This window comes from Myotis myotis, unplaced genomic scaffold (genome assembly GCF_014108235.1).
Source record: "Myotis myotis isolate mMyoMyo1 unplaced genomic scaffold, mMyoMyo1.p scaffold_m19_p_10, whole genome shotgun sequence".
NCBI classification, from domain to species: Eukaryota; Metazoa; Chordata; class Mammalia; order Chiroptera; family Vespertilionidae; genus Myotis; species Myotis myotis.
In genome coordinates this window covers 45,125,800-45,141,969 of record NW_023416314.1, presented here as the reverse complement: position 1 = coordinate 45,141,969, position 16,170 = coordinate 45,125,800, and the positions used below count along the sequence as shown (strand labels likewise).

Here is a 16,170-nt window from a genome sequence, read left to right as displayed (position 1 = left end):
GACAGGCAGGCTGTGTGCACTGGCAACAGCAGCCTAGCTCCTGCCTCGGTTAAAGAAGGGGGCTTCCTCTGTGGGCCTGGGCTGGATGTTGTTAGCAGGGTATTAGCACCTCTGTCTTCACTGGAGGGTTGAGGAGCACATGGGAACCAGATGAAGACATCACACAGAACCCACTGCTGACAGCCCAGGCTACAGGGGACCAGCTCTGCCTGGACTTCCCTGGGCTGAGCCTTTGGACAAGGCCAGTCAAGCCTCCTCCACTGGCAGGGCTGGGGCCCCGTCCTCCCTCGGCAGGACCAGCAGTGAGTGCCTCTCCATCCCTCACCATGACACTGAGCCTTGCCCAATGAGGGTTTTGGAAATATCCTGTTATGGGCTAAATTATGCCCCCCTTCCCCAAAGTCATATGTTGAAGTCCTAACCCCCAGTACCTCAGAATATGACCGTGTCTATATATATAAAAAGCCAGCAACTGGAACCCTGTAATGACAGAACGACTGGCCGCTATGACGCCCACTGTGGTCAGTGAACCAGCCTGATCTGGGGGTGGGGCTGTTCGACCAACCTCCCGCAACCCCTCCCCCCAGCCGGCCCTGCCCCCGATCGGCCCTCCCCACCCCATTTGGGGATGGAGCCAGCCGGCCCACTGCCCACAGCCCCTCCCCATGGCTGGCCCCACTCCCAATCAGCCCCCACTAACCTGATCGGCCTGCAGCCCCTCCTCCCAGCCAGCTCCACCCCCAATCACCCCACCCCAAACCAATCTGGGGTGGGGCTGGCTGGTCAACCTCCTACGGCCCCTCCCACGGCCGCTGACCCCCAATTGGATCCCCACCCCATTTGGGGGTGGAGCAGGCTGGCCCACTGCCCACAGCCCCTCCCCACGGCTGGCCACACCCCCAGTCATACCCCCACCAGCCAATCACCCGCGGCCTCTTCCCCCAGATGACCTGCCAGCCAACCTCCTGCCGTCTCTTCCTCCCGCCTAGATCCACCCCGATTGGGGCCAGGCCAGCTGGACCCCACCTGTGCATGAATTTGTGCACTGGGCCTCTAGGTTAGAAATAAGATTTTTAAAGGGGTAATTAAGTGAAAATGAGGTCATTAGGGTGAGCCCTAATCCAATATGACTGCTGTCCTCATAAGGACACAGATGGGTACAGAGGGAAGACTTTGGGAAGGCACAAGGAGTAGATGGCTATCGAGAAGCCAAGGAGAAGGGCCTCAGAAAAGAACCAAACCTGCCAACACCTTGATCTTGGATTTCTAGCCTTCAGACTTGTGAGAAGATAAATTTCTGTTCTTTAATCCACCCAATCTGTGGTACTTTCTTACGGCATTCCCAGCAAGCTAACACATGCCCCGTGATCTTGAACACTCAGCGAGACCATCAGAAGAAGGTACAATCCTCCCCAAAGCCGTGGGCCTCTGTTCTCATCCACGGGTGCCCCTTCCTTTTAGCTTAGGGAGACCTTGCTTCACATCTTCAAACCCTAACACCCAGGTAAGGCCAATACCTGAGAGTCCTTTATTTTCTTTGTAAGTCAGCTCTGAGACAGTTGTACCTGGGAAGCAAGATCACTTAGCAAGGCCAGACTTGGCAGCTGCAAGGGCGAAACCCCAGGGCCCCTCGACATGACCAGCTGTCAAACTGCATTCAAGGAGCCAAGAGCCCTGGACCCAGCCCTCTTCTCTTCAAGCCAAGTCAACAACTCCAGTGTATGCTGGGGGAGGGAGGGGCGGGCAGGGCTGGGCCCCTACCCTCAGCTCACAAGTCATAAGACACTTGCCACCTGGGTTCACTTCCCTCCCCTAAGAGCACTTAGGCCAGAGTGAGGTTGAGGGACTTTCCCAGGAAAAGTGACCCAGGAATCCCCCATTTGTACACAAACTCCTGCAGATCAAAGAGAGGCTGGCTGGGTGATTACACTGCTCCAGGTCTCCCCTCCCTGAGGGGCCCAGAGCTCTTGCTCCTGGAAGTCTATCAGCCTGACCCCAGAGGAGGAAAACCTCTGCTGAATCTCCTGGGGGCCTCTCTCCCTTTTCTCACCTCTTTTTGTCCATAAAGCTGGGCCATTATTTTCCCATAGGAGAACTCTCATAGTTCCTCACACTCCAAGTGAAAGGTGGAGACATCTGTGTGATTCAAAAGAGCCACAGGAGGGGAAGGCAGTACTGATACCAGAGTCCCCACACCCAGCCCAGTCCACCCCAAGCCCTCTGTGACTCCTTTCTCATTCAGTCCCCTGCAGGAGAGGAGCAGGATGCAGTGGAAAGAGTCCAAGCTTTGGAGTCAGACCGACTTGGGTCTAAATCCTGGCTCTACTACTTGGAGCTGGGTTAGTGTTTGACCTTGGATAATACATATTAACCTCTCAGGTTACTATGTAATGGAGATAAGAGCACCTGCCCCACACAGGGCTGGTCAGAAGGTTAGGAGAGAGATGACAGTCAAGGACTCACTCAGGGCCTGGCCAGTAAATAAGCAACATGGGCCCCTTCTCTCTCGGAGGATAGGGCCCTAATTACACTATTCCAGAAGGTGGATTTAGCCAAGACCAAGACCCCTTATCAGGGCCTAAATGTTGAGATCGGGGAAAATATATGATTTTGAGAAGTTGCCAAATCCCTTGCAGCTGGCTTCCCAATTAGGTAGATCTGGGGGGACAACCACTGTGCACAAGCTCTGAGCTTCCTATCTCTCTCTAGCAGAGTGAGACACCGTCTCTCTCTAGTGTCTGCCAGGAAGGTTGGGCACCAGGCTCTTACAGCCTGCTCCTCAGTCACCCTGCCAGTCTCCCCAGGCACCCAGCTTAGGGACAGTGAGCAGAGTTCATGATGATCAAGGCCCGTCCGAGCACAGGCCCCTGGCAGAGAAATCATAGCTGGGGAGATGACAGGAGAGACTCCAAAGGTGAAGGATGGAGCTGAGGCTGGGCTCTAGGGGCTGGGGAGAGGCAGGCCAGATCCTGACATGTGTGAAAGGCTGCAGCCTGGAGCAGGAGGTGTCTGGCCCCAGGCACTGGCCTCAGGAGGCCTACTGAACTCAGAGGTGGCCTGGAGAGACGACAGCCTGACAGCCTTATTGTACTTGTGACTCAGAGAAGCCCAATTGCTCCTAGTGGGCATCACACATACAGAACACCCGGAGTTACTGAGGGAAGGTTTCCACACTCGGTGTGTAACCGAGATGCCGTGAGATGTGCGTCTCCGGCAGGGTCTTTCCCATGAACACCATTCGTCATTCAACTGGCACTAGGTTCATTTAAAATTCTCTTTCAATTATACTTAATCACGACATTTGAGGACTGGATTTGTAACCCTGAAGTAGCTCTTGAGTTTCCAAAGTGCTCATGATTAGTAGGCAGGACATGGAGGTAGAGGTTTGTCCCACCTGAAGTCCCCTGAGTCACTGCAGCCCAAATACTAACTAGGGAACCCCTCCCCCGAGCTTCCCAGGATGGTCTTAGGCTTGCTCTCTGGGCTGAGGGAAACTTTCCCAGGAGGAAGCCTGGAGCACCCAGGGCCACCCTGAGGACAGAAGCAAGGGCGGGGTCTGGGTTGAGCTCCAGGAGGGCTGGACAGAGGATGGGGCCCTGGGCAGACCTGTTCAACAATAAGAATGAGCTGGCTCTCTAAGGGCACAGGATCAGAAAGAACCCCAACTTCAGCAGGTGGCCACCACCAGTACCCACTTGCTCAGAGCCTGAACATGTCCCTGTAAAAACAATACTTTCCTTTCACACAGGTATCTCATCACCCACTCCACATCCCTGCACTGGCAGGCTCCCATTGCATTGGCAAACGCTTGGGGAACTCTGCCGACCGCTCCTCTCCACCCCCACAGCCCCGCCTGGGTCACTGCCCAGGTTACTCTGACTCCCATCCCTCACCTCACCCTTCCCACCCACTCCATGGTACCATCTTGCTTACCATCCCTCCATGGCTAACACCCTGGGGTCCCCAACAGGTGAAGTGGGTTGTAACTTGTTACTAATGATGAAGTAGCTAAAGCCAAGAATCTTTTTGTCTAAATTAGAGAAGAACTCCCTATTATCTTTCCCCATTCTAATATACTTTCTTGAATGGGAAAGAAAATAGAGGAATTCTGCCAGGAAATCAGCAATTGCCTACAGTGCTCAGAGAGTAACAGTTTCCATGATGCCATGAACAACAATGCAACTTCCTACTAAATTCAAGATTTACGTTCTAAGCACACATGTGTGTATACATATATATTTATTGGGGCTGGGTGTGCATTATAACAGTCTGGCCATGCCCACCAAATGCTTCTCCAAGATTAATGTTGTCTGACACATGCACACCAACCATCTTCCTTTCTCCACATGAAGAGCCGATCCTCACAGCAAACTTAAAACTAAATAATCTGGACTCCCAGCATGTGGCTACAGAGGGTGGAAAGAATGAGGGTTAGGGACCAGGTAGACTGTGCAAAAATTATCACCAAATAAGAAACCATGGGAAAGTCACTTATCCAGAGTCAGTTTCCTCCTCAGTTAAAGCCCTAAGAGGCTCTGTGCTCAGTGCTTGATGCATGGGGAGCACTTAATAGATGAACATTTCAATCCCTGGCTCCCTATGTGACCTCACTTACTCCTCAGTTCCAGCCAACCAAACCACTGGCTGTTTTCCACACATGCCCCATAATTTACCACCCCCACGCCATTCCCTGGGCATCGCTGCTCCCTCTGCTAGAAATGCCCTTCACCCCCATAGAAAGGGATGTTTCTGGTCCTGCCTTTCCTTCAAGATACATATCAAAAGCCACCTGATGCCCCAGTATTTGCTGTGTTTTCTCTACAGTTATTACTGTCTGTTTTGAGTAAGGGGTACAGTCCTTAAATTTCATCCAGGCAGGGGACATGTTTCATTCCTCTCATGTTCCCACCATCACAGTATTCAGCACAGAGATAACCAAAAATCATTTGGTGACTGAAATAATAAACAAGGTCACAAATCTATTGACTTTAGAGTACCTCTGCTCCTAAAAGGGTGAGCATTTCCCTAGATGCAGTGGGCCTATTCTGACCTTGGGGCTTCCATAGCCTCCCTTCTCACTGCCTTCCCTGGCTCCCTTCCCTGCCACCCAGGCCAGGATAGCCTGCCCCTCAGACATCCACGTTGCTTAACCACAGCACTCTGCATCCTCCATCCATGCACCCCACCCAAAACCTCAGCCCATGTGAATAAGGCCCTGCTGCCCACAGCCCTTCCCACCTCCTCTTGGTGTGGGAAGCTTGCTCTGTAGCCCGGGCTGCAGACAGTCAGAATTCCCAGTGTCTTGGATGCTGTGAGCCCAGTGGCCCAGACCACATGGCCCTAGTTCTCTGGGTACCAGGATGAGGTGCTCTCAAAATCTTCAAGGTGGGGTAGTCTGTAAGAACCTTCATGCCCCAGTCAGGTGGTTGGATGAAGGTGGGTATCAGCAGAGAAGACACGCATACAATCACTTGTTTGGGATCACAGCCTGTTTCAGCCCACAAAGAGCCTTTCCTCTCTCCCAATCCCTGCTCCCAAGTGGGGACTAAGCCTGTGACTCAAGACAGAGCAGCTTCTGCACAGCTTTATGGCTTCCCTTCCCCTGCCTCCCACCCTCATTCCGCCCTACAGTTGCTGCAAGTCATCTCTGCTCAGAAGCCATCAATTACAACCTCCCCCCCTCCACCTCACCCAAATCCTGCAGCACTTTAACCTTTCAGCAAACTCTGCCTCCCCTGGCATTTCACAAATTTCCCTCTAGTCAATACTGCTTACGACAGCTGCCTGGCCCTAGGGATAAGCTTGAGTTATTCGGAATTTCTTACATCATCTCAAACCTACTTCCTCTTTTATACCCTTGACCACCACCACCACGGACCTTCAACTCTGCCCCCTGAGCAACACAGAACATGGTAGTTCCCTGACCCACCTGAATGAAATCGCAGTCACAGCCTGGTGTCTTCCTGTCTGTCCCCAGGTCCTTCCCAAGCTTACAGGGCAGGGACTCCAGTATTTAAGGTCCCTCCCCCACCTGCTCCCAAAGTGTGCTGTCCAGGGTACTACCTCCAGGTGTGGCCAGTCTTGGCCAGTGCAGGGAAAGGGATGAGACCCTAGCAAGGTATAAACCCAGGACTTCCAGGAACGCAGCCAGGCTGAGCCAGTTTACATGGGCTTTTCCACATGGTCAGGTAGGATACTCACACCAATTGATTCTGGAGCCTAAAGGCAGGACTTTGCACTTACCCCTGCCACATCTCATCGAGCTGGCGCGGGCTCTGAACTCTGTTTGCTGCCCTTGTGCTGAACTTTGGTGACCGGCCATGTGAAACCAAGCTGTTCCCCACCCTGCCGTGCACTATTGCCTCCTGGATTTCCTGCTCATGTCCACCATGGCTATCCTTTGAGTCACACCTGGGGGCCCAGAGAATGCTACTCCCCCCTGAAACCTCAGTTATAAGCTTAGGTCTGGATGATATAAATCATTCCTCTTGACAAAGCATTTTTCCCAGGCTTCCTGAGAATAGCATGATAATGATAATAATACCACTTATTGACTATTTAAGACATGCCAAGCACTGTAGCCAACGTTTTCTGTGCATTATCTCATTTAATTGTTAACAAAACAAAATAAAATAGGCCTGTTCCCATTGGACAGATGAGGAACTTAAAGCTCAGAGAGGTAGAGACGTGCTCAAAGTAGCAACAGCAAGTATGTGTAGAGTTGGGATTTAAATGGAGGCCTCTCTGATTCGAAGTCCATGCTCTAGAGCAGCGGTAGGAATGTCAGGCCCATGGGTCATATAAGGCCCTCGAAATCATTTGGTCTGGCCCTGACAAGGCAACCACAGGCGGGACTGGAAATTCAATAAGTCTAGGAACTTTTTGCCGAAACCGGTTTGGCTTAGTGGATGGAGCATCGGCCTGCGGACTGAAGGGTCCCGGGTTCGATTCCGGTCAAGGGCATGTACCTGGGTTGCGCGCACATTCCCAGTAGGTGATGTGCAGGAGGCGGCTGATCGATGTTTCTCTCTCATCGATGTTTCTAACTCTCTATCTCTCTCCCTTTCCCTCTGTAAAGAATCAATAAAATATATTAAAAAAAAAAAGAATTGTTTAAAAAAAAAATCTAGGAACTTTTTCATAGCAGCATAAATTTATATTAAGTGAATTATATTAAGTGAATGATGTTATAAATATCCAAATAGCCCTTGGCAGAAAAAAGGTTCCCGCCCTAGCTGGTTTGGCTCAGTGGATAGAACGTTAGCCTGTGGACTGAAGGGTCCTGAGTTCAATTCCAGTCAAGGGCACATGCCCGGGCTGTGGGCTTGATCCCCAGTGAGGGACGTGTAGGAGGCAGCCGATCAATGGTTCTCTCTCATCATTGATGTTTCTGTCTCTCTCCCTCTCCCTTCCTCTCTGAAATCAATAAATATATATTTTTTAAAAGAAATAAAGAAAAAATGTCCCCAACCCTGGTCTAGAGCTATCAGGGTTCTCAGAGACTAGGAAGGCCAAGTCCTCATGGTGGAGAAAAGCTGCTGCCTGCCACGCTGGAAGTGGGGACGTGGGGAGACAGGAGGAGTCAGATTCCTTCTCTCCAGAGCAGGACAATAATCCCAGCTGAGGCAATGTGAGTTCCAATGAACCGGCCCAGAGAAAACCTAGATGGACATGCAGGGTGGCGGTTGTTGTTACCGGGTGAGCAGCCTCGCATCACAGAACCAGATGTCTTGGCTGATCGCAGGAAGAACTTATGTAATAAAACTTTCATGACATCTACCCAAGGTCAGGTGTCAGAGCCAAGAACTATTCCTTTGCTTTAGCAAACTGTTAAATTAGAAGAATCTGCCTTACCCACCCGAATTCAAGTTCTAACTTCACCCCTCCCCCTACTGCCATCCATTCTCACCAGTCCGACCTCCCCTACCTGTCCTGGTTCCTCACTGAATGTGGAGTTGGATACCACACGTTCCAGTGTGCCTGGGACACTCCTGTCATTCCAGGATCCCATCCAATTCAGTATATGTCCACCTCCTTTCACTCTCAAAAGCGTCCCTGATTGGACAATAAATTAAGTCTAACATTCTGGGACCTTAAAAAAATGACTTTACTTCCTTGACACCTGTTTCCCTTCCATACAATGGGAATCACACTACTATCTCATGAAGCAAACCCTTTGTAAAGTCCTCCAAAGCCCAAGCCCCACCCCATCCTTCCCTCTGGAGGCAGCTTTCCGAGGGGCCTGTCTGCACCGCTGTTGTCTCCATGGAGCAGTCCAGCTGGAGCTAACTATTCATGAGAAAACCTCTCTGATTCAGGGGAAAGGAGGTCTTGTGTTGGGGGAAGGAAATTTGCCCCTGAAGAGAAAGGTGTTGCCACATATGCATGCAGCGAATAAAGGTAACCCATTTGCAGTCTTCCTAGAATGAGCTGCGGCTTAATCCCTACAACACACCGCTTGGCTCCTACATAACACACACACACACACACACACACACACACAGGTTGTCAAACCAAGACTCCTTCTGGCAGGGGTCCCTGGGCCTATCTGCCAGAAGCAGGTAGGAGGATTTTGCTAAGACCTCTTGGAACACCCCAGAACAGTCACAGGAGTGGCTCCCCAGGCCACAGTAGTGCCTGCCCAGCTGAGAGGCCCAGCTACATCTGACTGGCACATTCCATCCGTGCTCACAAGTCACTATAGATTTATGCCTTTACTCAGGAGTCAGAGCAGGAGTTCTGACTACGCTACTAAAACACACTCCCGGCGGCCAGCAGGCACTGGCACTCTCCAAGCAGGCACAGCCACCTGAGATTTGGAGCTCCTCCTTCCCTATGCCTGTCCTCAAGCAGGAAACAGACAAGGTGGGTTTGGTTCCAAGCCATCACAATGGAGTATTGCACTAAAGCTAGTCGTAACCTTTTTGGTGGCGAAGGGTCTGCCTTCAAAAACACAACATCTGTGAAGCATAACAAAGCAAAGCTCAATAAAACCAGGTGTGCCTGTGTACCCAAATCAGAGCCACCTGGGAACATCAAAGCAGCTGGAGGCCAAGGGGGAGGCCAGGATCCGGTCAATTCCCCACAGCTTCACCTGGGTTAACGAAGTCTTCCTGGAGACTTGTTAGTAGCCCCTCCATCCACTCTCCTCTGCATAAATCCTTCCTGAGTCATAGGCAACCCAGATCTCAAGTCTGTACTCTATGGCTATCCCTGATACTTTAGTAAGGGTGAGCAGGCTCGTGAGATACATTCTGGTCTTAGTAAAAAAAAAAAAAGAAAACAAGAAAGAAAGAAAAAAGAAAAACTCAAAACAAGATGAAGCAGAAACTTGCCAGACCTAGTTACATAGTTGAAAAGAGAACAAGTTTTTGCTCAAAGTCAAATCCCAGCATTTATCGTGTCTTTGTTTTTACTTGGAAAATCACCACATGTCCGGCAATAATCTAAATGTTTTCATCTAAATGCATTAATCCACCTCTGCTATATCAAACCGAGGTGAACACTGTGCCCTGGCAAAGGCAGAGCTTTATCCTAGGATGCTGGGCAGAGAGGTGTGGAAGGGAGGGGTAAGGGGGGAGGAAATCCAGCCTCAGGCCACTGAGTCTCTGGGCAGCAGGACAGATTCTAGATAAGGTCCTCTCCTCATCCGACAGCCTTGGCCCTCCACCAGTCATCTGGATCCCTGATCCTCGCCCTACACCAGGCCCCTGCGTAGAGGAGGTCCTCAGGGCTGGTTGCCTTTCCCCAGATAGGCTCCCCCCTGCCATGGACCCCACTCCAACACTACACAGGCAACTTCTCATGACTGACTGGATGTGTCCCTAAAGTTTGTCTAGAAAAAAAAAAGGTGTTTGGATCTTGGAATACATTTTTCCATAGAAGTGATAGATTTGTAGACGAAAGGAGCCACATGCTAACCTGACAAGCTCAGGGGAGGCCTGCGTGGCAGTCTTGTAAACTCAGAGACCTAAAGTAATCACAAAAGATGGTCTGAAAATTAAATATTTAACTACAAACAGGTTATAGTGGGTAGTCATGTCCTAAGCCGATATCTTCACTGACAAGGTCAACCTTTACCTTAACTGAGCCTATCTGTCTTTTTGCATCTATGATAACATACCCTTAAAATGTCTGGGTAACTTGTAACTTCCCTTTTTCTGGAGCCCCTGGGGCACAACCAAATGTGCTGGGCCCCAGGACAGATACTACAAATTCTTTCACTATCATGTTAATTGAATTTCATGTAACTCACCTATGTCCCTCCTTTGATTGCAGTGTATAAATACAAATGTAACCCCGCCATTCTCTGGAGCATTATCTCAATTCGTTGAGGTTCTGCTTCCTGGCATATGTCGACAGTTTGGCTCAAATAAACTCACAAAAAATTCTTTACAGGTTTCAATGGTTTTTTTTATGTTAACAGGTTAGTGGGTGCAGTCCCAGAAAAACGATTTAGTACACATGCTTCCACACTGAGCACTAACAAGTATGAGTGCTGATACCATAAAAGCTCTCCCCACTTCCCATCAGCCCACATACAGCCAGGCCACAGGACAGAAAGGAGGACTCATGAGCCTTCACACCCACCCTGGCACTGGCTGCCAGCAGACACTTCCCCTCCGAGTCCTTGGCCTATAAGACTCCAGCCTTAGCTGTCCTGAAGGCCAAATTCACCCAAACTTGGTCTTTCCCGTTTTTCATTGCTTAATGGAATCTCCATCTGGACCTTCTGGCAACTTCTCTCTTGCCAAACCCACTGTGCTCCAAAGGCAAGAGCCCAAGGCCAGAGGACCAGGAGGCCCGGGTTCTGTCACCAGCAGCTGAGCCTTCTTCTGGGCTTCACCATTCTCCAGAGTAAAAATATAAGGGGCAATGCAAGAAACTACCCATGGCTCCCTCCTGATTCCAGAGACACAGCCACTCTCATTTGCCTTTCCTCTTCTATGTCCCTCCAAGCTCTCATGCTGCTAACAATTGCCTCCTTCTTTTCCCAGCAAACTAGCACAAAATGTCAGTGTCCAATTTGACTCTTTTCTCCCTCCCTCAAATCCAATCAGTCACCAAATCCTGCAGGATTTCTTGGCAAGCTCACCCATTTCTGTTTCTTCTTCTCCATCTCTACTGCTGTTCCCTTGATTTAGGTCTTAATCTACTTCAGCGGGTTAGTCCAACAGTGCGTTCTCACAAGAAGTTCCCCTCTCCCTCCAATCTGCCCTTCCCCACCCTGAATCCTTCTCAAAGCACAGCTTTCACGTGCCTTTTCCTTATTCAAAGGGATAAAATTCATTGGGATAAAATTTAAATTCTTTTGCTTCAACTTTCAAGGCCTTCTATTATCTATCCACAGCCTCAGGCTATAGCCCCACCTCTCCTGATGTCCCCTCTCCACCTCAACCTGTGACTCTAGCCTTGTGGGCCACTCCTCATTGGGCTTGTCCCAGTCTTTCATGTTCTGGTCTTATACCCTCCCTCATCTCCTACACAAAATAACCTGCCCTTAACCCTTTACTGAGGCAAACATTGCAAAACCAGCTAGCTCAAGGATCCCGTCTGTCACCAACTCTTCTTGAACATCTGCCATGTGTAGGCTGCACAGCAGGGCTGATGCAGCCTTAGAGCAGCTCTGAGTTTGCAGGGTGTGTGGCTAGAGATATGCAAATGAGGTGCCTAAGTACTGCAACAGAGATCTGTATTTGATGCTATACATATGCAGTGTTAGAGAGCAGAGTAAACATGACGTGGGGGTGGGGGAAGGAGAGGTGTTTCAAGAGTTTGATCTACATTAATATGAAGGATTAATAAGAGTTAGTTCATCTGGCAGAGCAGAGACCAAAGGGCCTTCCAGGAAGAGGAAGTAATATTTGCAAAGGCAGAGAGGCACAAAGGATAGATGGGGGACCGTGGAGATGCAGCTGGGGAGCTAAATTATCATCAGCCTCTGCAGAGCCCTGAATGCCATACAAAGATGTTATACTTTCTCCTTTCAAAGAGGCAATCTTATTCCATCTGTGTCTAGACTTTCTTTCTACAGGTGTGTTACAGAGGCCAAGATTACCATACAACAGGAAACATGGCGATTCAAAGCATCGTGCACAACGAATGCTCAGTTATCAGTGTGTAGAACAGTGTATGCGACAGAGAGAGGAAATGAAAGTAAGAATTACCAAGGAGCACCAAAGTAAGAATTACCTAGAAGCACGAAACAGGTATCACACATTTCCTGAAGACAAAGCTGAGCGTTAGCAGCCCCCTGGAACTCTTGGGGCCACCTGGGTCTAAAGCTAAACAGATGCTCTTGGACAGCACCTCTCAGAAGATTATTTACCTGGTGCCTGAGAGATAAGAATGGATCTCCTGAAGATCCACAAGGTCGAACCAGACCTGGCTTTCAGGGTACCATCAAGTATTGAACCCCAAGAATGATGCCAGGAAACACAAAGTGGAACTGTTCTGAAGAAGGAGGAAGCAGGAAAAAATAGTGACTCAGGAAAACACAAAGCTGCCAAATGTTTCAGCCTGGTTGTGCACACACCAAGTGGTGACAGTGTCACTTTATTTTCCCCCCGAGTGTCACCTCTTGAATGGGGGTGCCCCATCTGGGAGCTTAATAAATGCTTAAATGCCTCCTAGTGTGTTCACATTAGCCCTTCCTTCTCATATTTTGCAATAGGGACTCCACCAGAGGATTTTAAGCAGAGAAGTGTCATGAGCAGATTTGTATTTCAGGAAAACAGTTTTCTGATGGCCCGGTAAAAAATAACTTCAAATCTTACCCCAACTGTTATAGTCCTAAGTGCATGCCACCCCTCCTCCAAAGCTGGATTCTCTCTCTTTTATAAAAAAAGATATTTTTTTTATTGATTTCAGAGAGGAAGGGAAAGGGAGAGATAGAAGCATCAATGATGAAAGAGAATCATTGATTAGCTGCCTCCTGCACACCCTCCACAGGGGACCAAGCCCACCCCTGGGCATGTGCCCTGACCAGAAATCAAACTGTGACCTCCTTGTTCATAGGTCAACGCTCAGCCACTGAGCTACACGGGTCTGGCCAAAGCTGAATTCTTTCAGAATCGCTCTTCCCTCCTCCCTTGGCCTGTGCAGTAAGTTCAAGAGACTGACAGGGCTTACTCCCTAGTCGCCTGTCTTATAGATTCTCTCTCTAGAGTCCCTCCTGCCTCAGTGCCCCACTATCTCACATCACTTCTATCCTAATTGACTTTCTAGGGTCCTATCTGGGGCCTCCCCGCCCCCCCCTCCCCCCCGTGTCTTTGCCCCCTGGTCACTGCTTCGAACAGCATCGCCAAGAGTCCACCACAGCCAGTCCCACCCAGCCTTCACCTGGGGAAATCAGCATCACCTGGGGAAACTTGGTTAAAAATATCCCAAATATACTTAATAGGAATAGTTTAAAAGCTCCCCCAGGCGATTCTGAGGCATAGCCAGGCTTGCAAACTACAGCTCTAAATCCTGGTTATAGATAGTGAAGGGCTCTCACAACCTAGGAACAGGTTAGAAATGCGGAATGTCAGGTCACACCCTTGACCTAGAGATCAGAATCGGCATTTGAACAAGATCCCCAGGAGATTCTTAAGCTTGTTACAGTTGAAGAGCACTGCTCTCAAGTGTGGCCTGGCCACTCATCCCACAATACCAACATTTACTGGGTTTTCTCCACATCAGATTAGGGTTTGGGAAGCTGGGAGGGTCTAGGGCAAAGGTCCCTGACTGTAAGCTCACAGAAACATCCATCCTTCCCCTGCTTCAGGCCCATTATTGGCTTCCATGCTTTCAGACAAAGTCCAGACCTCACCACCTGCTGGGACCATGTTTTTCATCCTTGTCAACTTTACTGCCTACCACCCCATAGGGGCCCAGCTGGACAACTTGCCACTTCTCAGGGCTAGCTGGTGCTTGCCTGCTACACAGCTCCCACAGCCCAGGTCACACACTGCCCACCTCTGCCTGGAGAAACTCAGGAAACATTCTTCAAGGTCTATTACATGACACCCCTTTCTTGGCATTATCCCAGATTTTCCCTGCTCAGATGAAAGATAGGAATTCCCACCACTCTTTGCTCATACCTCACTCACTGGGTAAGTAATCTGGGAGGTTAGCACACTTGCTACAGCGACCCCAGTAAAGCAGTGACCATGGTACTGTTTGTCTCTCCAGTAGCAATAAGCTAGCAACTGGCACATCCTCAAATCTCAAAGAAATAATAATAATGTGTTAAATTATCACCCACTTCAAAGTCATTTAAAGATGAATTTAAGCAGAATACAAATGGACTGCCTCTCTTAAGCCCCAAAGAGAAACATAATCTCTAACTCAAACAACATTATGTGTTTTCCATATACAAATAATAACCAAAGACTGAACATGCTGAAGATGAATTCATTATTTTTACAGCCAATTACCTTCCTGTCGTTGGGCATTTTACTTCACAAAATGCAATAACATTTGGAAACACTTCAGGTTTGTATTATAATCAATTCAGGAACTGGGAGAGGAAGGAGAGAGATGAAGAGAAAGACAGAAGTAGACCCAAACTGGAAAGGGAGACGGATCTATACCAAATACCCAGCTGCTGTAAATGTAAAAATATAATACTCTGCATTTATTTTTTTTAATAATTAAAAAACGACCAGAATGCCTGTTTCGATCCCACCCAAACTTTGAAAAGTTCTGGCCTTAGCTATATAACTTTATTTTTATCTGAGGGAAAATTGGGGTCTGGAGTGGGGATGTCAGGAGAGGGTGGAGGAGCCCACTTTCAAGTAGGACCACCCCCTTCCTGCTGTCTAGTGGGAGGCAGTGGCTCGAGCGGTTCAAAAGCCTGTTGCATTCTTGCAATTACAGTATAGAGCTGGTCTCGGCCAAGGCTTAGCATCCGGACACACGCTCTGTCACACACAGATTTACTTGGGCAAACAGACCGTAAACTTCCCGACCACCTTGGGCTCTCTAGGCTACGCTGCTGCTCCAGCGGACCGAGCAGAGCTGACGTACCCAGCGCACCTCCAGGGACATCCTAGCACCTGCAGGGGCGCAGACTGTCCCTAGTCCCGGGCAGAGCAGGGTGCAGGTTCGGAGCAAATCCACAGGAGTTCTACCGTCCTCCCAGCCTTCCGGCCAGAGAGGGGGAAGAGGGTCCCCGTCCTCGCGCTGGGGACACGCTCTGACGCCATCCTGCCCCTGGCCTCCACTCCGCGGGTGGTTCTAGGATCTGGGGACCCAGGGTCCCAGGCAATGCCCCTGCGGGGTCTGCAGCGGGCCTGGGGGCGTGGAGAGAGCCCACTGACCTGGGTGCGGGACTCCTCTCCGGGCGGCTCAGGTGTGCGGGCCGCTCCCGTGTCCTTCCCACCTCCGAACATGAGAGCTGAGAGCCGAGCTGCAGGTCACTGACCCACCGACCAACTGACCGACCCACCAGCGGACTGGCCGGCAGCGGCCGGGTCTGGAGCCCACGTGACGGGGGCGGGGAGCCACGGAGGCTCATCCCGAGGCGCCCGCTTCCCCCGCCTTTCTTCCCCGGGGACCGCCCTCCGGCCACTCCCCCGCCCTCTCCCGCACCGCTGCGAACCGAAGGACCTTCCTCCAGGTTCGGGTTCCCTAGGGACCGGCCTGGTCACCCCGCCCCTTCGAACCTGCCCCAGCCCAGGTCCTCCCAGCCCCGGCCCCGCCCCCGGCCGCGCTCCTGGTTCCCAAGCCCCGCCTCCCCGAAGGCCACGCCCCTCGCGGGCCCCGCCCCGCCCTGTCACCTTCCCATCCCCGCACCCTTCCCGCCCCGGGAGGCTGCCGGACGGTTCCCGGCTCTCAGTCCTGGGCTTCTCCGGCCCTTCAGCACCATCCCCCGGCGGAAAGAGAGGAAAACGGGGAAGCAGAGAGGGAATTCGTGCCTCGAATTGCCCGGGAAAGAAGCCATAGAAAAACCGATTAGAGGCACACACAGCGCTACTACCCTTTGGATGGCCGGACCCCCCGGGCCGGTGCGAGTCTGTCCCAATTGAGGTTGGCCAGAGGGAAGCCTCTCATTCCCTGTCTCCCCCGTTCAACCCCAGCCCGCCCCTCACTATGGAAGACCCTGAGGCACCCGAGGGTCCCCATGCACTTGAGCCCCTGGACTTGGGTGGAGGTCCTTCTAGTGGTCAGCGCCATCTAGAGGCA

At 50.8% G+C, this 16,170-nt stretch overlaps 1 protein-coding gene across 4 annotated transcripts in view; it reads right to left on the bottom strand.

The window, feature by feature from the left end:
• PPFIBP2 (PPFIA binding protein 2) overlaps positions 1 to 15,529 on the bottom strand; it is a 131,911-nt gene extending 116,382 nt beyond the window's left edge. The window contains exon 1 of one of the 4 annotated variants that reach the window (XM_036325268.1): positions 15,306 to 15,529. In XM_036325268.1, the coding sequence (XP_036181161.1) occupies positions 15,306 to 15,502 (197 nt within the window). In that variant the 5' untranslated portion in view covers positions 15,503 to 15,529. The remainder of the gene's footprint in view (positions 1 to 15,305) is intronic. The other 3 variants (XM_036325267.1, XM_036325272.1, XM_036325269.1) reach the window with 3 other exon arrangements.
• Positions 15,530 to 16,170: the final 641 nt, after the last annotated feature.